The sequence below is a fragment of the Myotis yumanensis genome, unplaced genomic scaffold (assembly GCF_028538775.1).
Source record: "Myotis yumanensis isolate MYYU_CA2020_CCGP unplaced genomic scaffold, mMyoYum1.0.hap1 SCAF_1, whole genome shotgun sequence".
In the NCBI taxonomy this organism is placed as follows: Eukaryota; Metazoa; Chordata; class Mammalia; order Chiroptera; family Vespertilionidae; genus Myotis; species Myotis yumanensis.
Genome location: NW_027223752.1, coordinates 19135765 through 19158509, shown reverse-complemented (window position 1 = coordinate 19158509; position 22745 = coordinate 19135765). Strand labels below are relative to the sequence as shown.

At 48.6% G+C, this 22745-nt stretch overlaps 1 protein-coding gene across 4 annotated transcripts in view; it reads left to right on the top strand.

Annotated features, from left to right (window-relative positions):
- The first annotated feature begins 2330 nt into the window (after positions 1-2330).
- KCNK10 (potassium two pore domain channel subfamily K member 10) overlaps positions 2331-22745 on the top strand; it is a 109584-nt gene continuing 89169 nt past the window's right edge. The window contains exons 1-2 of one of the 4 annotated variants that reach the window (XM_070415416.1): positions 5067-5153; positions 5262-5342. In XM_070415416.1, the coding sequence (XP_070271517.1) occupies position 5342 (1 nt within the window). In that variant the 5' untranslated portion in view covers positions 5067-5153; positions 5262-5341. Of the gene's footprint in view, positions 2643-5060; positions 5343-5878; positions 6208-22745 lie in introns of those variants that run through there. The other 3 variants (XM_070415399.1, XM_070415407.1, XM_070415389.1) reach the window with 3 other exon arrangements.

Sequence of the window (22745 nt, the reverse complement as noted above, 5' to 3'; positions counted from 1 at the left end):
AACAAAACCTCTTCCATTGGTCAGACTATCCCAAGTCTTTCATTGGCTGACTGGGAGGAGCATTTGTCAATATGACAGGATAGTAGGTGCCTTCAAAAGGATTCTCTACTCTTTGCCAGAAGAGTCTGGGACTAAGGGTTGCTCATAAATAAATAGGTTGTTGAAAACATGAATGCCTTCTACAAGCCTTAAAATTTTGGTTCAAATTAAAACCTTCCTAGAATGACATGAAAATCAGAGCTCACTCATTATGGTGTGTAACCTTGCTGAATTCTTGTTTTTAAATTCAGTAAAATACCATATGTCCCTGTCAACTTGATGTGTATGTGTGAAAATGCTCACCCATCCCTGAAGCAGGGCCGTTTGATGAATAAGAAACAAAGATAACTACTCTGACTAAGGCTGGGCTAATTCCGGGGAGAAGCTTGAATGAGCAGGAATACAACTAACTACTTTCTGTTTCATGGATACTGGCACGCACACATTTATAGAAGGCCTTGAGTTATTTTAATGTCCTGCTATAGTCAGGAAATCATGTGTTTTCCCCCTCTTTGACTCAACTGATCTTTAACTACATCATGACATTAAACATTAGCAGACAGCAAATGAATTTGGACTCTTAAAAAAATCAATGTCATTAAAAAATAAAAAGAGCGAGGCCCTGGCCGGTGTGCTCAGTGGTTAGAGTGTTGGCACACACCAAAGGTAACAGGTTCATCCCGGTGAAGGGCACATACGTGGGTTAAAAATTTGCCCAAGATCTCGGTGTGTTTGGGAGGCAACCAATTGATGTGTTTCTTCTCTCTCTCTCTCTCTCTCTCTCTCTCTCTCTTTCTCTCTCTCTCCCCTTCCTCCCTCCCTTCCTCTCTCTTTCCCTCTCTTTCTCTCTCTTTCCCTCTCTTCTTCTCTCTTCCTCCCTTCCACTCTCTCTGAAAAGCAATGGAAAGAGGAAAAAATCCTCTGGTGAGGATTAACAAACAAACAAAAAAAAGATTGAGGAAATTTTCTAGGCTAAAATACACTAAATATATAGAACAGATTCAACCTTTGATTGGATCCTGTTTTTTTACTAAGTGAACATAACATTTTTGTGTGTTTGAAATTTTTTCAAAATAAAAAATTGAGGGGAAAACCAAAACAATTCCAGCTCCAGCTCTTAAAAATTTTTTTTGCCTGGGATTATGTTTTGCTAATAACTCAGAGAGAAGGAATCACCTTAAAGCTTTTTTATAAGGAACTCTGCACATTTTGGTTAAACGTTTGGCACAATGCTTTATGGGTGCTTAAATTATATTTTCTCAAGGAGTAAAATTTAAAACAAAGAAACTCACAGAGGGAGAGGATATGGTTCCTGGTTATGAAACACGTTCATCAACCCGATGTTCTAATTACAACTTCTTTGGAGTTCAGAGTATGTTGTCTTCATTAACCCCCAATCAGAGGTCTGAGTCAAGGCAATAAAGCTGCAGGATTGACACACTGGGGGTTTGCTGTGGAGCAGTCTGACATCTGACACCCTCTGCCCTATAGCTGCCCCTATGCCTCTAGCCTTTCCCAAAACAGCAGAGCCCAAGATTAGAGCAACATATATTTAAGGATGTGATTCTGCAGATTCTGGTTGGGACACGGAGACAAATGTTCTCGGCTTAAATGCTGAGAACACAGTGACAACTTCACTAGGGAAATAAAACATTTCTGGTAGAAGAAGTTCAAGTTAACTTTCGTGCAGAATGGCCCCATCAGTTTTATGCCAGTGACTCTACACGGGGTTTGTATGGGGTTCTCTTCACAAAATGGTTCTTTTTGGGAAGAGGGTTTGGAGGTGTCTTGGGAATGGGGGAGAGCTTGGAAGATTGGGGTTTCTTCTGGACCTCCAAGGGAAACAACCCGAGGCAGATAAATGAATGCATCCTGATATTCGTGAATTAAAGTTGATTCTAATCAGATCTGTTCCCCTTCTCCTTCCGTTTGTGGAACCAGCACTAAGCAAGATTCCCCAAGCTGCTTCATCTCTCCCTGTCCGGACTCTGCTCCTGCTGCGCCCCGGAATCCCTGTTCAGTAAGGACTCTTTCCTGCCGCACCCCGCGATCTGCGTTCAGCAGTCCTCAGATTGAGCGGTGCCTGGGCAGCCACTCAGAAACCCCACCCGAAGCAGTCAGCTCCCCTCCGCACTCACACGGGTCCCGGGTTGCGCAGTGGAGAGGAAGTATAGGAGCCAACTCGCGGAAAACTTCCTCGGGGGGGGGGGGGGGGGGGATGACTGGGGTCTCTGCGCTGCCCCAGCCGTCCCTCCCACGCGGGGCCACCGGGAGCTCATTGAAGTGGTGCCGCCAGGATTGCAGGTTCTGAGCTGCGGAGACCTGGGGACCTGCAGCCACGCCTCCCGGCCAGGGCCTGCGTACCGCCGAAAGCGCAGGGGAGGCCGCTGCCCGCAGGCGGGAAGCTGAGCCACTTGGCACCAGGATGCTTTGTAGTCCTACCGCAGGAGCCCGAGGCGGTCGCTTCCCACCAGACTTCGCCCGCAGCCGTCAGCAATAGCCATGGAAGTTGGGGCGGCGCAGAGCGAGAGGGAACCGCTTGGCGCGGCATCTCTTCTGGATGCTTTTCCTCTGCACAGACCCCTTCTTCCCTCCTGTCTGGGGTAAGTGGAATCCAGTTTGCAATAACGAAGGCAGAGAATGGAAGCTGCTGGAAGGACATGGCAGTAGCGCAAAGGGTTAATGTGCGAAGTTGTTTTACTTGGGGTTGGGGGTGGACTTATCCCTTACACCCCACCCCCAGTCCTCAGCTGTCCATTCCAAATGCTAAGCAGGTTAGGAGTTGGACTTGATTTCGGCCAGTTAGGGGAGGGGGTGCTGGGTTTCATTAATTAATTGGTTAGTTTTTGCTGAACTTGCCCCCCCCCCAGCCCCCCCACCCCCCACACACACACCCTCTGAGAAAGCAGAATGAAAGCAGAGATGAGAAAAAGCCCCAGAGGTTGTTCTTGGTGGTGGTGGTGGTGGTGGTGGTGATGGTGGTGGGGAGGCAGAGTGATTTAGCAGAGAGATGATCATAAGGGCCAAAGACTACTGCACGTCTTTAACAGCAAGAGGACTCCGCAGCCCTGGTCCTCTCCCTCACCCCTGTGGGTCCCTCCCAACCCTCCCAGCCTCCAAACAGTCCTTCCATCATCCTGCTGATGCTTTTCTGGGGAAGACTCTCCAAGTCCCAATATAACTTTTAAGAAAAACTGCAAACCGTCTTGTACACAGGGGATGCTCGCTATTTGTTCGTTGATTGGCTGAATGATGCACCCTAAGGCCGTATTTTGTGCCTCGGGAATTTGCCTTGGACAGCGAACTAATTCCCTGATGTAGACCCCGGGGGGCACAAGGTTAGGCAATGGAGGGGCTGGCGTCTGGATAATATAGTATGTAGATCATCCTTACCCAGAAGAACCCATGAGACAGCTTCAGGGTCAGATTCATGGGTCAGGGACCAGATGAGCTCACTTGGGTTTGAATCTCCATGTTGTGACCTTGGGAGTGTTTGGGAGTGTGTTTTTTTTTTTGGGGGGGGGGGTGTTTTTTTTGTTTTGTTTTATCTTTCTGTGCTTTGATCTTCTCACCTGTAAAATGGGGCCCCTTAGGGCTTCCTCAGAGGAAAGATGTAGGGAAGCTGGATGGAAAGAAGTGTGAGAAGGTGAGGGATGCATTTGATAAATGTTAGTCTGACATCCCCGTCCTCAGAGGATTCAGGCGAGAGGGTATCTTTCTCTGTGGACACCTCTCTGACTCAGATGCAGGTGGGAATTGTGGTGACTGGCCTGGAGCCCTCCTGGCCATGAGCACTTGAGGAGAAGGCAGAGGGAGGCTCTGCAGGCTTTCTCGGGAGCTCACCAGCCGTTCTTTGGGCTTGGGAGCAGGATCCACATGCATACTGATGTCGCTGGTGGCATGGCGGGAGAAGCAGAAATTCCTTGCTTGTCTCATTTCCATCTCATCCATCCTCTCAAGCCTTCTAGTGGAAGGAAGCAAAGTGTGGAAACAGAGTCCCAGAGAAGCTGGCTCTGAGGAGCCTGGGGAACCTGCCGGGGGGACCTGTGCGCTCACTCGGGTGGCACTGTCAGATTGGTACAGTTTTTTCTGAACAAGGTTTGCAGAGAACTCTGGCTCCAGCCGTGGCGGCCTGAAGGGTCAGTGACCAAGCACTTACCAACCCCTGCCACGGATGGCAGTGGCCCTCTGTGGACCTTGCCCTGGAACTCAGAAGCCTGGATGTGACTGTGGAGAATCGATGACGAAAAGGATGCTGCTGACACAAGGCTCCTCAGAAGCCTCAAGCAGTACAGAGAGCAAAGCTCCGTGGAGGGTTTAGGGCCCTAGCTGGCAGGCAGGAAGTTCTTAAGTGAAGGCAATGACGGTCTAACCCCACCTCATGGCATGGACGGCAAGGTCCATGCCTATCTTGTGCTTTGCCATATCACCAGCACCTAGTGCAGTGATGGCACATCGAAGGGGTTCAGGATATGCGTGGCATGGACAGTGAACGGACAGTAACTTAAACTACTTCCTCTCCAACACGCTGTATGCAATTCATGCCTTCCTTTAGCAAGTATTTCTCCAGCATGGACTAGTGCACGGCTCCCATGCTGGGCACCCAGAGTCATTTCTAAACGTTGTTCAGATTGGTACGTCCAGTGGCCCATTCAGGACCATCTCAGCCCACTAGGTTCTCTTGGAGACTGAGGTCCCACCACAAGCTCTTGTGTAGTTTCAGGCGGAAGCGGGCACGGGGGGGGGGGGGGGGGGGGGGAGCCTGAACGTGTCTGGAGCCCCGCGCACCTGTACCAGCTGGGCCCTGGGACTCCTGGGGCCCCCGCTTCCAGGAGCTGCCAGGTCTTGGCAACTCCGCTTTCCTCTGGGGCCGCCGCGTCTCTCTCCACCCTCTTTTCCCCGGCCTCCAACCAGCGGCCTCAGCCAGCCCGCAGGTAGCAGGAGAAGAACCAGGGCTGTGCCTGGGGAGCGAGCTTCCCCCTTCCCCGGGCGGGAGAGCAGAACAAAAGGCTCATGGCTGGCACCTGGGTCCTCCGAGCGCGCCGGGGATGTAGATCCATTCGGGGCGCAGGCGGGAGCACCTGGCACAGGAGGACACCGGAGTGAAAAATGAAGTGAGAAAAGAAGCGGGGTGCGCCCAGGGTGGGAGCGGTGACAAGAGGTGACCCCTGAAGCACAGGTCTGCGGCAGGGCCACCTCGGCTCTTCTTCCACCTCCTGCAGCGCCTTCCAGGCAGCCAAGCGTGTCTCCGGCGGCAACTCCACCAAGAGCCGCGCCTGCCTCCACGCCCGCCCGCGGAACCAGTAAGTAGCTGTGCGCCCGCCGCCTGCACCCGCCCCACCGCGGCTTCCCGACCCGCAGCTTCCCGCTGCCCGCACCGCACGCACACGGCGGGGCAAGTCCGCAGCTGCCGCTGCCTCAGGCCAGGCGCCGGGGGGCAGAGCCCTGGCCAGGCATCTCCACCAGCCTCGATCTCTCCAGTCTTGGCGCGGCTTCTGCAGAGCAAAGCGCAAGCAGGGAGGGTCGCCCGCCCTCGCTGCGAGCTCCCTGCGCGCCGCGCCACCCCTCTGTCCAATGGCTTTTCGGGGGTGGAGAGTGGGGGGCGTCGCCTGCAGGCGAGGAGCCACTGGTGGGGTGGGGCGTGCGCTCTGCACCACCGAACCAGGCTGACGTACCCGCCGCCGGAGCGCGCGGGGCGAGTGTGTGTGCGGGAGTGTGTGCACACGCCTCGGGGGCTGGAGTGACACTGCAGTGGGCTTCTCCCTCCGCAGCCCTCCAGCGGCTCAGCCCCGACCTGCCCGCACGCGTTTGCGAAGCTCGGCGTTTTCATCTGCCCGAGCCTCCTCCATCCTCCCCTCGCGGACCTCACTTTTCCTTGTACCCAGGGGGTTGCTCCCAGGCACCCCTCAAACGGTGCAAACATCCCAGCCGCCTCCAGTTCTCTCCTAAGCCACTATTTTCCATTTGTCTTTCTCTGGGGTTCCTCCGCGAGCCGGTCCGGGGCTCCCCCATCCTTGGAAATTGTTTTTGTTGGACTGCTGTGCCGAGGTGTTGAAAGCTTGAGGACTTTATCATTTTGATTCTTTCCCTTTCCTCCCCATCTGGGCAACGGAGCAATGAAATTTCCAATCGAGACTCCAAGAAAACAGGTTAACTGGGATCCTAAAGGTTGGTATCTCCTACTTTTGGCCGCCCTCGCCCTGCCTGCTCTGCCTCCACCTCCCTCCGGCGTGTCCGCGCCTCCGCGAGTGGAAGCACTCTTGCTCCCGGCAGCGTGTGTCCTGAGGCAGAAAAATGCGCCTGGGAACAGCAGTAAGGGTGGGAGGAGGGTGGAGGCAGCGTGGGTTCCAAACCCAGATAGTGCCTGTCATTATCATATAGTCATTGTCCCTCCTGGATTGTTGCAAAATCTATTTAAAGATACATCAAGCTGGCTGTTTGGCTTGAAATTGCACCAAGTGTCGGTATTTGCTTTTGACTTTGTGTGTGTGTGGGTCTGTGTGTGTCCTTTGTTTCTGGTGATCTTTGTCTCTCTGGCAGATGGGTGGGGTGCCTCCCCCTGGACCTGGGGCTGCTGCGCTGCCTGCTCAGGGTGTCCTCAATGGGAAAGGTTTCCTGGCAGCAAGTGGAGCTCAGATCTGCAGCAACAGTCCCTGGAGGTGGCCCTTCTTGTAGGGCGTGCGTAATAATGGAGCCCACGGGGCCTTCTGGGTCTTCCCTCAATCTTATTACCAAACCAGGCAGCTAGTTTGGCTCTGACCTGAGTAGAAGGAGGAGGGGGCAGTGGTTTGTGAACAGGGTGGGGCTGGAAAGAGCTGGGGAGGGGGCAGCCCAAGCAGTAGTGTCATTTACAAGCTGAGAATGTTGGACAATGTTTCCTCCAGGCAAGCGACTAAGTCAGATTTGCTGCGCCTAGCGCTGGCCACCGTGTCTGTAATTAGCATACAGATGCTAAGGCTCCTCTTGAGAGCATATGGGACTGGGACAAGTTGAAAGCTAGTGTCCAGTTTTGACGAGAATGCTGTATTTAACATTTCTCTTATCTAAAGGCTGATTCCGGCTTGGACACACCTCTGCATATATTGGGGGTGAAATTTCTTTTTTAGATGTGTGTGCGCGTGTGTGTGAGAGTGTGTTTAATGTTCTCTGCAAGTACTTTTTCTTTTCTGTTCTCCAGACTGGAAAGGAGGAAACCCACTCACTCCTTAAGTAAATGTCTTATGGATTGACTGGCTACAGAAGAGTGGAGAGATAGTGCCAATTTTTAACTCTGAGGCTGTTACACCTTAAATATGACCTACATCTTCTCTTTTGTCTCTAGATCTTCCATATTCCACTTTGGGAATATGGAAGTGTGCCTTGGTTTTTGTTTTGTTTTTGTTTGTTTTTTTCTAACTCCCTGCAAAACATATTCATTGAATACCTGCTACATAACAACTGCTGTCCCAGGTACTGGAAATACAGTTAAAATAACACAGACAACAGCTCTGCCTTCTTAGAGTTTATAGTGAGGGAGACAGACATAAACCAATCATTGCACTGAGTAATGCATAATTATAAGCTTACTAGTGGTCCGGTGCACAAAATTTGTGCATGGGGGGGTGGGGGGAAGGTGTCCCTCAGCCTGGCCTGCACCCTCTCCAATCTGGGACCCCTCAGGGGATGTCCGATTGCCAGTGTGGGATCGGGCCTAAACCAGCAGTCGGACATCCCTCTCGCAATCTGAGACCACTGGCTCCTAACCGCTCACCTGCCTGCCTGCCTATCGCCCCTAACCACTCTGCCTGCCGGCCTGCTTACCCCTAACTGTCCCCCCACCAGCCTTCTCACCCCAAACTGCCCCCCTGCCAACCTGATAGCCCCCCAATTGCCCCCCTGCCAGCCTGTTCACCCCCGATTTCCCCCCAACCCTGCTGGCCTGATCACCCCCAACTGCCCTCCCCTCCTGGCCTGATCACCCCTAACTGCCTCTGCCTTGGCCCCACCACCATGGCTTTGTCCGGAAGGACATCCGGAAGGTCTCCTGGTCTAATTAGCATATTACCCTTTTATTAGTATAGATGTATGTTCCATGAAGGAGAGCAGCAGTGTTTTAAGAAAGTATCTGGCCGAAACCGATTTGGCTCAGTGGATAGAGCGTCAGCCTGCAGACTGAAAGGTCCCAGGTTCGATTCCGGTCAGGGGCATGTACCTTGGTTGCGGGCACATCCCCAGTAGGAGATGTGCAGGAGGCAGCTGATCGATGTTTCTCTCTCATTGATGTTTCTAACTCTCTATCTCTCTCCCGTCCTCTCTATAAAAAATCAATAAAATATATATATTTTTTTAAAGTATCTGATAGAAGAGATTGACAAGAATCAGGGGAGGTGGGTGGTCAGGGAATGCATTCAGACACTAGTATTGAGACCTGGAGGATATGTAGGGATTAAATGACTAATGAGGAGGACTGTTGCAGAAAAGGAAACCGCAAGTGCAATGGCCCCGAGGCAGATGTGTATTTGAGGAACTAAAAGGAAGTTTCTATGGCTTGAGCAGAAAAAGCAAGAGAGTGTGTGTTTTTGAGGTATGGCTGGGGGATGTGCAGGATCAGACCCCGAAGCCACCTGTTCTTGCAGGTAGGGTGTGATTGTGCATGCAGGAGGACCATAGTCATTATCTTAAGTCACTGAAGGGTTTCAAGTTTCAAAACAAGTGCTGTGTAGCTCTTGTGGATGTGAGGTACCAGATACCATGGTGTCAAGGGGGAGGGAAGGAGAAGTGGATGGAGTAGGGGGCTACCTAGGACATGAAATCTACAGGCTTTGAATGAAGAATTTGTGGAAGTGGAGGAATTGGAATGACTGAGACAGCAGCCAAGGCAGGACCAGTCTTGAGGGAAAGCTCGTGAGTTCAGTCCAGGACCTGCTGAGTGAGAGATGTCCCTGTGTCCATCAAGAGGTGTGTCAAGTGGGCAGTTGTCTAAAGAGTCAGGTTGGGATCTTCAAGGAGCTTTGATAGGGAGGACTATGGGGCTGCCTCCATGAAGCTTGCCTTGGCTTTTAAACTACATTTCTATATGACTATTATTCTCTAGATATTTATGCCACAGTGATAAACACAGATGAATCCCACATGTTAGAGCCTGACACAGTGAAGAAGCAAGCAAGTAGCATCTACAATCACAACCATTGATGCGAAAAGTGAAAAGACCCTAATAAAAATAACAGCATTTGATGAGCAATCATTGCATGCCAGATGTGTTCTGTACATTATTTCATACTAGAGGCCTGGTGCACGAATTCGTGCATGGGTGGGGTCCAGCCAGCCCACACCAATCTGGCCGATCGGCTGGCTCAGGGGAGGGGCCGCGGGCAGTTGGCCGGTTGGCCCTACCCCCTGGTCAAACTCCCCTGGTCAGACTCTGGGTCAAACTCCCAGTCGAGGGGACAATTTGCATATTAGCCTTTTATTATATAGGATTATCATTTTCGTAATGCTTATCTGATGGTGTAACTGTGATTGTCCCCATTTGACACTGGATTGCCATTAGGACACCCCTGAGCTGCTACCAGTAGGATGCTTGGCTGTCATGCACAACTGTTCCTGAAGCTGGGGTGACAATAGTTTTCCCTAGCCAAAAGGGTGGAGGCAGAAGAAGAGTGGAAGTGACGGTGACATATCTCACACCTGTATAGAACTATGTGCCAGACGTCGTATCGTTTTACATGAATTAAATAAATAAATTTTAACATTAATTATATAATAGAAGATTAATTTATTTAATCTTCTTTATTTAATCTTAGGAGGAAGATACTGTCCTTATTTTACAGTTGAGGGAACTGAGGAACAGAGAGGTTGAGTAGTTTGCCCAAGGTTATAGAGATAGTAGGTGGTGGGGATGGACTATACCAGTGATGGCGAACCTATGACACGCGTGTCAGAGGTGACACGCGAACTCATTTTTTGGGTTGATTTTTCTTTGTTAAATGGCATTTAAATATATAAAATAAATATCAAAAATATAAGTCTTTGTTTTACTATGGTTGCAAATATCAAAAAATTTCTATATGTGACACGGCACCAGAGTTAAGTTAAGGTTGTTCAAAATGCTGACACACCGAGCTCAAAAGGTTCGCCGTCACTGGACTATACTATAGGCCCTTAAGCACTTTGTAAGTCTATCTCTTAAGTTGTTGGGACCTCTGGCCCTTGCCTTGTGAGGCTCCCAGAGTTCAGGGACTGGAGAAGCTTGTTTCAAGGAGAAAAAGAAAAAGAGGGGAGGAAGAGGGGGAGGGAAGAGATACTGGAGGAGGGGAAAGGGAAAGGGAAAGGAGTGGAGAAGGAGGAGAAGGAGGAGGGAGGCAGGCAGTGAATGAGCCTTTCCCACTAACCCAAGGGTGGGCAAACTTTTTGACTCGAGGGCCACAATGGGTTCTTAAACTGGACCGGAGGGCCGGAACAAAAGCATGGATGAAGTGTTTGTGTGAACTAATATAAATTCAAAGTAAACATCATTACATAAAAGGGTACGGTCTTTTTTTTTTTTTTTAGTTTTATTCATTTCAAACGGGCAGGATCCAGCCCGCGGGCTGTAGTTTGCCCACGGCTGCACTAACCCCTCCAGCCAGATAACATCTCTGCATCTTCCTCTGGTGGACCAGTCACTGGTCACTGGACAGACTTTGGGTCTGTTCTTTGGAGGTTTGCATCTACACAGGCCAAGTGTGTTTAGCAGGACAAAGATAAAGGGGAACCTAGAATTATACCAGAAAAGTGAAGGGACAATTCACATTAAACAGACTGTAGGATTTGGGTATTCACAGATTTGAACCTTCAGGTGGAGGCGCTCACAGATTGTGGAGGAAAGTTGTAATTATGATGTTTTGCTTACAGCACCGTTACCTGACAATTTAATCGTTCAAAATGAAGGCGGATTGAGAACAGATTGGTTTTGATTGCACTTGGGTAAATTACGCAAAGCACCGTCAAGAGGTTTAGGTGTCAAATTAAGACCTAAAGGTGAAATGATTATTCTCTGGTGAGCTCTGGCCTCCCTCCTATTTGTAAAGCTAAACCTTTAACAAATGACTCCTGTTTGTGTAGGACCAAACAAAAGTAGATTGACACTGAGTTTCAGCTTCCATAACAGAACTTATGTGTATTTTAAATTGCTGGGATCGCTTGATAATTTTTCTGCTGAAAATTGGGATTGGTTTGCTGGCTTTATGTATGTTAAGGGCTTTAAAAAACACACAATAAAAATAGCAAACAATATTCCCATAGTTTGAGAGAAGCTGATAAATATGGCTTTAAAAACTCTTGATTTGGGGGCAGAAGAATGAGTTGCTAGAAGTAGCTCCGCAGTAAGCTGTTAGACTTTGGGCTGCTCATTGAGCCTGTTTGGGCTTCACTCTCCTGCCATGCGCAAGGGGGACATTGGCCCTATTGGCCCCTTTGACCCACCTCTTCAACGTGCCACCTGCATCTGACCTTTGGGCCACTTGGCTTCCTTTGTTCCTCAAATAGAGGACACTTGTTCCTGTCTCAGGGCCTGGTACTTGCACTTCCCATAGCTTACAATGCACGTTTGCATGACTGACTGCTTTCCGCCCTTTGAATCTCAGCTCAAATGCCAGCTCATTTGAGGACTTCCCTGTCCCCTCTGAAGACCTCTCCTCTCCTTCCCCAGCCCTGTCACTTATGTCAGCTGTTCAGTTGTCTTCCTGGCACTTATCCTGATCTGAAGCCATCCTGCTTACTCATGTGCCCTCACTAACATGTGAGCTCCAAGAGCAGGAACTTTCCCTGTCATAACCCCAGTGCCCAGGAAAGTGCCTGACACACAGTAGTCACTAACTCAGTTACCTTTTGCTGAATGGATGGATGCATGGAAGAATGGATTGGAGAGGATCTCTCAGGCTTCATGCAGGATGGAAATTCCAGGACTTCCCCAAGCTACAAAAGGCAAAGTACACAAAGGAGAAGGGAAGGATATCTCTAAATAACGGAGTATCAGAAAGGACAGCAATAGCACCTCTTCCTTGCAGGCTCCCAGCTCTCTCACACCTCTAGCAGACTGTTTTCCTTCTGTTCTTTGGTTCACCAGGAGTGAAAGGCAGGCTGGACATGAGGTGGGGACAGCTAAGTGAGCTGACACAGATCTGTTTGGTGTCCAGTGAATAATTTGGCTCATATTGGCCATTGGTGTGTAACTTTTTTTGAGGTATTTAAATCAAAGCTGCAGAGCTGAAGATGTATTTTTCAAAAACCCTGCGTTTTTAGTGCATATTTTAATGCAAAATTCCAGAGAAGCCTGTATTGTATGTGTGTAGCATCTTTCAGTTTACAGAACACTTTTTACAAATTATCTCACTTGTTCTTTAAGCAGCCCTCTTTTTGTCAATATTGGATCTAGATTTACTGTTGGCAGTAGAAAGAGTAACGACTTGTTTGGGGGGGGGGGGGGGGGGGGGCGGGGCCCAAGACTGCAAACAGGTAGAGCTGGGTCCAACCCAGGCCTTTTGGTGTTTATGTCCAGGGCAATTTCCCTCAAGCTTTCCTCCCTTCTGCACTTTCCTGTTCTTTCTTATCCAAAAATGTATTCAGAGGTTGCTCTGAAGGATTTAGATTAAAAAAAAGGCTCTCGGTTGATCAGCGAATTCTCAGTTGATGGCTGTTTTTTGCAGGTTGGGTTTGCACTGGTCGCACATGATCCCAAGAATCCAGTTCAAGTCTCTGGGATCCCACTTCTCTCCTGGCTAAAAAGATATTCTTGTCTCTTGTGAATGTGAGCCATGCTCAACTTGCAAGGCCACTCGGCTGCCATCTTCATTAATGTGTTTCCAAACTCATTTGTGTAGCTTAGATTTTCTGGAAAGAAAATAATCTGTTTTGATTTAATATCCAACTTTCAAGAGATCAGCTTTCCAAATGGGATTAATAATGTGCCAAAATCACCACAATTATCCTAGAAAGTAGAGAGGAAAGATGTTCCAAAGACTGTCTGAGCCAAGGTTTCATCCAGGCTTCTATTCCAGGGGTGTCTAAGGGAGCTTCGTCATCCTTTGCCAATCCCAGCGATTTTTTGGTAGAATGAAGACTAGCTAGGTTGACTTTGTTATTTCACCCATTTCCAAAACATCTGTGTTTTGGCTCTGTATTAGTCTGCTCAGACTGTCATAACAAAATACAATAGACAGGGAGGCTTAAACAATAGAAATTTCTTTTCTCACAGTTCTGGAAACTGCAAGTCCAAGATCAAGGGCTAGCAGGGTTGATGTCTGGTGAGGGCTCTCCTTATGGGTTACAGATGGCCACCTTCTCACTGTGCCCTCACATGGTGGAAAGAGATAGCTCTGGTGTCTCTTTCCTCTTCTTAAAGGGCACAAGCCCTATGAATTACATCCCCACCCTCATGACCTCATTTAACCTTAATTACCTCCTAAAGGCCTCATTTCTATTACAGTCACATTGGGGTTACGTTTTCAACATGAGTTTTTTGGGGGACATGATTCAGTCCATAGCAGTCTCTATATGAGTATCATCTTAGATCAGACACATTTAAAAAACAATCCACATCTTACCCCAAATTTGGGAGACTTCAACCACAACTGAGATGTGGGATAAAGTGTATCTAATAGAGGCACAGAACTAGGGACCCACTGTCAGCAAGAAACATGTTCTTCTTGGATAGTGGATTCCTTTTACTTTCTACTTTCCATAGGGGATTAGAATGTGTTTAATGATGAACAGAATGAAGCGATTGTATTGATAGTCAATTAGGAGGTTTGCACAGCTCGCTTGGCTGAAGCAGGAGGATGCGTACGAGGGATGAAGTTTGCTGCACTCAAATTCTGTTCTAAAGGACACTGACTGGATGACCAGACAGGGTTAGAGTTGGTTAGGGGCTCTGACTTAGTTACGGAATCTCCCTAAACATGGCACCAGCACCATGTTGGTGACACCCACATGGCAGATTTCTTCTGGAGGAAAGATGTTCACAGTCAGCCTGCCCAATCGCAAGTCTACCCTGCAACCACTGGGATAGCAGAAGGATGATGACGCTCCCCTGACACCGCTGGGAAAGAAGCCTAAAGCAAATCATGGCTCAGATAATCTTTGGAACATCCTTTTTCTTTAAGGAGGTCAAAGGGACCTTCCTCTTTTTGGCTCTGGTCTGAGTGGTACTCTCAGTGGAAGCTACTGTGTTTTTTTTTGACATCAAGTTCATGACTGTTACCCAGAATGGAGAAACAGAAACCTCATGTTTACTTAAAAACATGTATTTGTGGTTTGCAAAGTGTGAGATTCATTTCCCTTGCAAGTGTCTAAAACTGACTAGTATGAATTGAAAATGAAGTCTGATTTTCTAATCCTCTCTTTAATGTTTCTACCACCTTCACCCATTTTACCCACTCCCAACCCCCTGCCTCTGGTAACCACCAATCTGTTCTCTGTCTCTATGAATTTGATTGTTTTGGAATCCACGTATAAGTGAAATCATATGGTATTTGCCTTTCTCTGTCTGACTTATTTCACTTAGCATAATGCCCTCAAGGCCCATCCATGTTGTTGCAAATGGATTCACCACCACATTCTTTGCATTAGATGAGAGTCCCTAAGTTTAGTTCACGCCTGGGGAAGGGAGGTGGAGTAGGCTCACTCTGGAAGGGAGGAAAGAATTTGAGCACATTTTAAAATCACCATAAGCATTTCCCCCTATTATTGAATACATACAAAGTGCCTGGCACAGTGATAAGAGCTCTATAGTCATTATCTCCTATACTTCTCTTTCTAGGCCAAAGAAGCAAGTGAAATTGTTATCCCAGAGCTGAAGCAGCATGTCCCAAGTCACCTTGTAGCTCTGTGACTTGAACCTGGGTGTTGGCTAATGCTGTCACTCTCACCTCTAACTTGTACCCCTCCCCTGATAATCCTACAGAAAAAAAAACCTGGTTGATTTCATTTAATCCTGCCTTTCCCAGTTTCCCACAGAGCCATGGTTCATTGAACTCCATTTACCCCTCCAATTGCTCATTGCCCGAGGTGGTATATTTGAAAGATGGTGAGTAGAAAGAGAATTTATGTAAAATGTAAATATACAGTCTTATAACAGCATACCTCCCATTCTAAGCAGATTATTCAAATACAGAAAGCATCCATTGAGTCTGTCTTGTGTGGGCACCCTGCTATGTGTAGACCTGTAAAACATTCACCCAAAAATGACCACACAAAGTAACCTGTTTCTTCTCACTGTGAATCAAGAGGTTGAGAGTGACGCCTCATGCACCTGAGGTGTCCCAGAGTCCCCTTCTTTGACAACCCCCTTCCTTTACATATTCGTGACTGAAAACCCAGCCTCCTTGGATAAAACCAGAAGAGCAGGACATCCTTCAGGCTGAGCAGCAGAAAGGTCAGGGGTGGGTGTCTGCTGTGTGTCTGCAGCAGCCCTCCTGTCCGTGTGGTGTGATCTAAGCACAAATTAGGGTGTAGCCAAGATGACAGGGACAGTTTGCCTGGGAATGACGTCACACACACAAGCAGAAGCCATTGGTAAAGACTGTTAGCCCTCCCTGTCCTATTTCCAGTAAATATATGTATATTTAATCCTCACCTGAGGATATGCTTATTGGTTTTAGAGAGAGAGGAAGGAAAGAGAGAGAAACATCAGTGGGAGAGAGGACATCGATGAGTTGCCTTCAATGCATGCCCCCACCAGGGATGGAACCAGCAACCTAAGTATGTGCCCCACCAGGGAATCAAACCCACAGCCCTTCAGCATATGAAACGATGCTCCAACCAACTGAGCAACGCCAGCCAGGGCCCAGTAAACATATTTTTACTACCTTGTTGCTTTTTTGCTTTGCATTTTGAAAGAAAATGATTTCCAGGGAGTAAGATGCATTTGATAGCTTCGAGGTCCCCATGCTGCCAAACATTGAATGCCTGGCTTATTTCTGAGGCAGTTTCATATTCTGCTGACAGTGTTGGAGCTTCAGTGTCTAGGGCAGAGGAGAATGAAGACAGTTTTTTTTTACTGCCACCATGGGCTTTGTTGACTGTGTCACTGTCCATGCACAAAATGGCAGAGAGAGGCGAGCCCCAGGGCACGGGGAGAGTGGGTTGAATGAGGCTGCCTGGGCCAACTCTCATGGCATCTGTAACCATAGTTATCATAGGCTGAAAAATTGTCCGGATGTGGCTAAGCCATTGTACCCCCCTCTGGTTCTGTTGTTTTCCCCTCAATTCCTTTATCCAGAAACTATCCTCACTCCCTGCACCTTTCCTCCCTACCACGCCCCCTAGCCCCATACAGTGACTGACTTTCAGGGTGGTTTCTACACTGGTGATTGAACTTCCCATTGATTCTTCATTTTCAATTCTTGGACCTACAACTGGTTTATTATGACCCAGTCTAAGCCACATGCATGTGATTCCTTAGTGTTTCAATTTCTACTATGAAAAATTGATCTTAAGTCATGTAGTGTACATACTTCAGATTTAAATGTAGCTGTGCAGAATGATGGTGGCTCGTGGCACTCCTTGTTTCAAATAACACTCCTACACTTATAGTCTGGTTTAGATGTCTGGAGTTTCAGATGTGTTATAAAAGAACAAAGAATGGCAATGAGGTACAATAAGGAGAGCTCAGGTCTCTGGCCAGGAGATCTGGAGTTTGGTACTGGCTGGAGACTGAGGTGTGTCATGGTGACATGAGGATGGCAAGGTGGGTGGCAGCCAGGTATAGTAGGCATTGTAAAGGAATTTTTTTTTTCTGAGAATAGTGGGAAGGCACCAAATGGTTTGAGGCAGGAAGATGACACAATCAGATTTATATTTTAAACTAGAGGCCCGGTGCACAAAAATTTGTGCACTGGGGGGGGGGGTCCCCTCAGCCTGGCCTGTGCCCTCTCATAGTCTGGGACCCCTCAGGGGATGACCACCTGCTGGCTTAGGCCTGCTCCTCTGGGGATTGGGCCTAAGCTGGCAATCAGACATCCCTCTGGCAGCCCGGCAGCCCTCAGGGGATGTCCACTTGCCAGCGGGGAGCAGACCTAAGCTGCAGTCAGACATCCTTAGCGCTGCTGAGGAGGCGGGAGAGGCTCCCACCACCACCGCTGTACTGGCAGCCATCAGCCTGGCTTGTGGCTATGCAGAGCTCTTCCATGTAGGAGCTCACTGACCACCAGAGGGCAGCTCCTGCATTGAGCGTCTGCCCCCTGGTGGTTAGTGTGTGTCATAGTGACCAGTCATTCCCAGTCTTTCTGCTGTTAGGGTCAGTTTGCATATTACCCTTTTACTTTATAGGATAGAGGCCTGGTGCATGGGTGGGGGCCGACTGGTTTGCCCTGAAGGGTGTCCCAGATCAGGGTGGGGGTCCTGCTTGGGTGCCTGGCCAGCCTGGGTGAGGGGCTGATGGCTGTTTGCAGCTGGTCACACCCCCTTCAGGGTGGGGGTCCCCACTGGTGTGCCTGGCCAGCCTGGATGAGGGGCTGATGGCTATTTTCAGGCTGCCCGCACCCCCTTTAGGGTAGGGGTCCCCACTGGGGTGCCTGGCCAGTCTGGATGAGGGGCTGAGGGCTGTTTTCAGGCTGGCTAAGCTGGCGACGGAAGCTCCCAACCTCTCCTTTTTTTCTTTTTTTTTAATTCTGGGATTTATTTACCTTCTATAATTGAAACTTTGTTGCCGCTCCAGCTCCAAGGCCAGGGCCTGCTGAAAGCAGGTATCTGGGGTTAGTTTAGCTTCTATAATTGCAACTTTGTTGCTTAGAGTGGAGCTCAGAGCTGGGCCACGGCAGGCGGGGAACCTTGGCTTCCTCCATCACTGGAGCAAGCAAGCCTCCTACTCGCTTCAGCTGCGTGGCTGCCGGCCGCCATCTTGATTGGGTTAATTTGCATATCCTGCTGATTAGCCAATGGGAAGCGTAGCGGAGGTATGGTCAATTGCCATGTTTGTCTATTATTAGATTAGAAATTATTTACATGGCCCAGCCAGCATGGCTCAGTGGTTGAGCATCAACCTATGAACCAAGAGGTCACGGTTCAATTCCTGGTCAGGGCACATGTACAAGTTGTGGGCTCAAGCCCCAGTAGGAGTTGTGCAGGAAGCAGCCAATCAATGATTCTCTCTCATCATTGATGATTCTCTCTCTCTCTCCCTCTTCCTTCCTCTCTGAAATCAATAAAAATATATTTCAAAAAATTTATTTACACCACTCATAAATCAAATGATTGTTTCAGCAAATGTTTATGGAGGACCTACTATGTGTCAGGCATGGTGCTGGGGGCAGGGCTCATCTGGGGGATTCCATTTTCTTATAAGAAATCATAGGAATTTTTGAAAAATATTTGGACAGGAAAATGGCTTTTCTTGACATCTTTGGTTGCAAACTACTGGCTGCAAATGGGAGGTGTATCTTAAAGCAATGGGCCCCCATGTTTTCAGTTTCTGTTCATTAAAATTACTTTTCCCTGGCTTTGTTACATGGCCTTTGATTTTGTGATACTTTACATATCTGCAGTCAACCAGCAATAACCCAAAAACCATGGTGCACCCATATTTTATTGTACTTCAAACGCCTTTTGGAAGCATTCAGCATAATGGCCCTCATAGAAATTGCCAGCATACCCTCTGTCACTTTGTTACTGGTGTGTCGGGAGGCACTGTGACATTGGGGTATTTCTCCTTTGACTACAATGGGGCCCCCTGCTAGTTGAGTCCTTGTGGCCTCAGCTCAGAAGCCACCCCAGAAGCCTGAATTAATGAGAGGCTAAGGCGGGCCGGTCCCTTTCTCTGGCAGAGTGAGAACACAGCTTCTATAGCAGCATGAATGCCTGCTCAGCAGGCAATGCTCTGCATTCAGACTCAGTCTAAAGACAGGTCGAGCCGACTGCCACAGGGGGTGGGATTAAAGCATATCAGTCCCTGTCTACAAGTGACCCACATCACTCTTTCCCATGACTATCAGATTGCCTAAAATCCATCAGCGGCTCTATTCATCAACCTATCATTCATCCATGTGGTTATTCCATAAACATTTATTGAGTGAGTGCCCACAGAAATCAAGCTAGGCACTAGACAGAGAAAGATGAAAAGGAACTGAGGTTTCATACCCAGAAAAGCGACAGTTAGCCACCAAGGCAGGTGCATAAACAAGTATGACCATATACCACAATCAATGCACTGATAGAGATGTGGATTAAAACATCATCTCCAGAACGCATCTGGTTAAAATGCAAATACATTTCCTCTGGATAACATATGAGCTCTCCATTACCCATGGGTTTAGCCGTGTTAATCAAATTTCTATGAGAGCGCGGGGCCAAGAGGGGATGGAACCCAGGGCTGAAAACATATTGATGGGTTGGGATAAAGTGGGAAGGGAGAAGTCAGGAGCATGGAAGACAGGCTTGGGGAGGTGCTGTGTAGGGAGCAGAGCGAGGGCCCTGGCTGCTTGTATGGTTGTGTGATGGGGGCAAGTGGGATGGAGGCAAGCAGAGGCAGAGGTTGCGTGATAGAGGAGAAGGGCACTGACAGCAACCTGTCACTCATGTAAATGTCCCCCAGTTTACACTGAACTCCCTTCAGAAACTGGAAGGGACTGTGAAACACCCAAACCCTCGGAGGCTTCTCAAAGGATCACACTGAAGTCTAGAAAGGCCAAGTGGCCGGCCCCTGCCCAGGCAGCAGAGGGGACAGAGCACGTCTTTGAGCCTTTATCTGCTAACCTCCATTATTCAACATCACCTCTCGCGGTAAAGCTGACAGGTGCCGGGGCCTGATTGTCCCGCCCCCTTCCTTTGGGAAGAATTAACAAAGAGCTACAGCTGTACTAGAGCCTACAGCAGTGGTTCTCAACCTTCCTAATGCCGCAACCCTTTAATACAGTTCCTCATGTTGTGGTGACCCCCAAGTTCATTGTTACAAATTGAACATAATTAAAGCATAGTGATTAATCACAAAAACAATATGTAATTATATATGTGTTTTCCGATGGTCTTAGGTGACTCCTGTGAAAGGGTCGTTTGACCCCCAAAGGGGTCTCGACCCACAGGTTGAGAACCGCTGGCCTACAGCATATGGACTCTGAGATTGTTGTTGCTCTCCATAAGTCTACCACAAGTATGGATGTGAGTATACACTCAGCCTTTTGGAAAAGATGTCCAATCACCTACTTAGTGAATATTTTTTAATATATTTTTATTGATTTTAGAGAGGAAGGGAGAGGGAGAGACAGAAACATCAGTGATGAGTTGCTTCCTGCACACCCCCTACTGGGGATTGAGACCATAACCTGTGCATGTGCCCTGATCGGGAATTGAGCCATGACCTCCTGGCTCATAGGTTGATGCTCAATCACTGAGCCACACTTCCTGGGCATCAGTGGATATTTACTGAGCACCTGCCTTGTGCCCGGCGCTGTCCCAGGCCTGGTGACACAGGGATGGACAGCGCAGTCTCTGCCTCCTGAAACTTGCCACCTGGCCAGAGCTCAACTGCTCTCACAGACACTCAGCCCACTTTCTCTGCATTCGAAAAATCTGTCAGGCACGAGTAAAGGGGTTGAAAAAATGTAATAGCGAGGATGAAAATAAGGCCATTCTGATGTTATATTGCTCTGCAAAAAAAAAAAAAGTTTCATTTGATAATTGAGTAGGAAAGGAAGGTTGATCCTGATGAAGGCAGCAGTATTCTGTTAGAAAATTCAGCAATTTCAGAGGCCTCAGAACTGACTCAATTGTGTTGACATTTTATTAAGAACCTTTGTTAATTAGGACCATGTGGCTTGTGCACATATCGCTGGGATGTGATGAGTTTGAGTCTCCCCAGAATTATGACATGGAAATTAATCTCCGAGGAATTGCAGGAGGCCCAAATGTTAGCTACTTAAAAGCTCTCTCTCTCTCTCTCTCTCTCTCTCTCTCTCTCTCTGGCAGATGGGTACTTTCTGGACACGTGGCTTCCCAAAGTGTCTAAATTGACACGTCTTCTGAACAGGGGGAAATTGGAGCACCTGTTGGTTATGAGCCTGGTGGTCTCCTTGCTACATTTGGGGTGCTGGGGCAGCCAGGTCAACAGTTGTGACTCCAACATGCCAGCCTGGGTCATGAGGGCTTAAGGAGGCAGCAGCTGGTTGGAGTGTCCACTACCAATCCAGGGAGGGACTGGCTGGGGTGTCCACTACCAATCCAGGGAGGGACTGGCTGGGGTGTCCACTGTGAATCCAGGGAGCTGTGAGAGTATTGCCAGGTGTTTGTGGCACTGTGGGGGTGAGGGCACACTTCACTGCTAGGATTCTCAGCTGAGTGGCTGGGAGAGACCTGTAGGAGCCATCCAGCCAGCAGCTACCAGAGGTTTCTGCTCTATTTTAAACTGGTCCTAGCGAGGTGGGGAACCCTGCCTGGTGGTGCTGATGGTGGTAACAATGGCCATTCTGTGATGGAGATGAAGGGCGTGTGATGAGGAGGCCAGAGCTCAGGTTTGTCCCCCAGCTCTGCCACCCCCATGCTGGTGTTTGTGGACGGGAAAGGCCTAGCACCAGCTGGCCTTTGAACAGGGATGTGTGTCTTCCTTGGATGTGCATCAAGGCACTAGCTAGTCTCTGATGGTGACACAGCCCATCCTGTGAAGAGCTGGATTCCCCATGATTTCCAATAACTGCTTCTGTCCTGCCCTTCTCCCTCATGTTAGTCCAGGGAAAAGACCCCATTTGATCATTAAAATGCAAATGAACCTTCCATCTGCTACCAAAGAAGAAGGTAAATAACCAGATGTACCTCCCAGGTCCTCTGGCAACACCATTAAACTTTACTTTGACTTAAGACGGGTGGGAATTGGTCTTTGAAGTAGCTAGTTAGCTGAAAGTACATGAAGACCCCAGGGTTCAGGAAGCAGGGATGTGCTTTTTTTTGTAAATTTCTCATGGGAGTGGCCTCATTCCTCCTCTTGGTTTATGTGACTTTCAACATCAGCCCCTCCTTATCCCTTGGCTCTTGCCACTCAGAGAAAACTGGCTGACTTCTGAGGGCCAAGTCTTGCCTTTTTGGCCTTTTTCTCCGCTGCTCCCATGGGATGCAGAAAGTGCAGGGGACTTAGTGCACCCCCAGAGCAGCCCTCGACCAATGACCAATGGGAGATGGTGTAAAAACACCCCAATTCCCTCAGCCATGGTGAGAGAACTCAGGAATATGTTTTACGTGAGGTCCCAGTTTCCCCAGAGGGAAAGTTTCCATTCTCCCACAGGGATAGCTAGCTTGATACTCACCTTTTATTGGTTTTCTTGGCTGCTTTCCAATCCCCTTTCTTTTCTACTCCCCTACGAGTGCTTTCTTCACCTCCCAAACAACTACTATGCTCAAGTCCTTACCTTGGATCAGCTTTTAGGGGAACCCACATTAAGACCTAGAATAAAGCTTTATTTTTCCCTGGCTTCTCTGCCTGATTCCCCAGCCAGCTAGCTTCCAGTGAGCGGATAGGGTACGGTGCCCCAGATGCTGCCCAGGCAAGCTAATGGCTCTCAGGGGATGCCGGCTACAGCTAAGCAGCAGCTTTCTCCCCAAGACATTTTCAGCACAAAACCTGTGCTGCTGAGTAATCCATAAAGCATGAAAAGAGAGGTTAAGGCTTGATGAGACTCATCTCAGCCTCATCAAACCGTTACTCCCATAATCCTCCTTCTGAGAAGATGGCAAAATGAAGCACAGTTGACTCTTGTCATCTGCAGTAG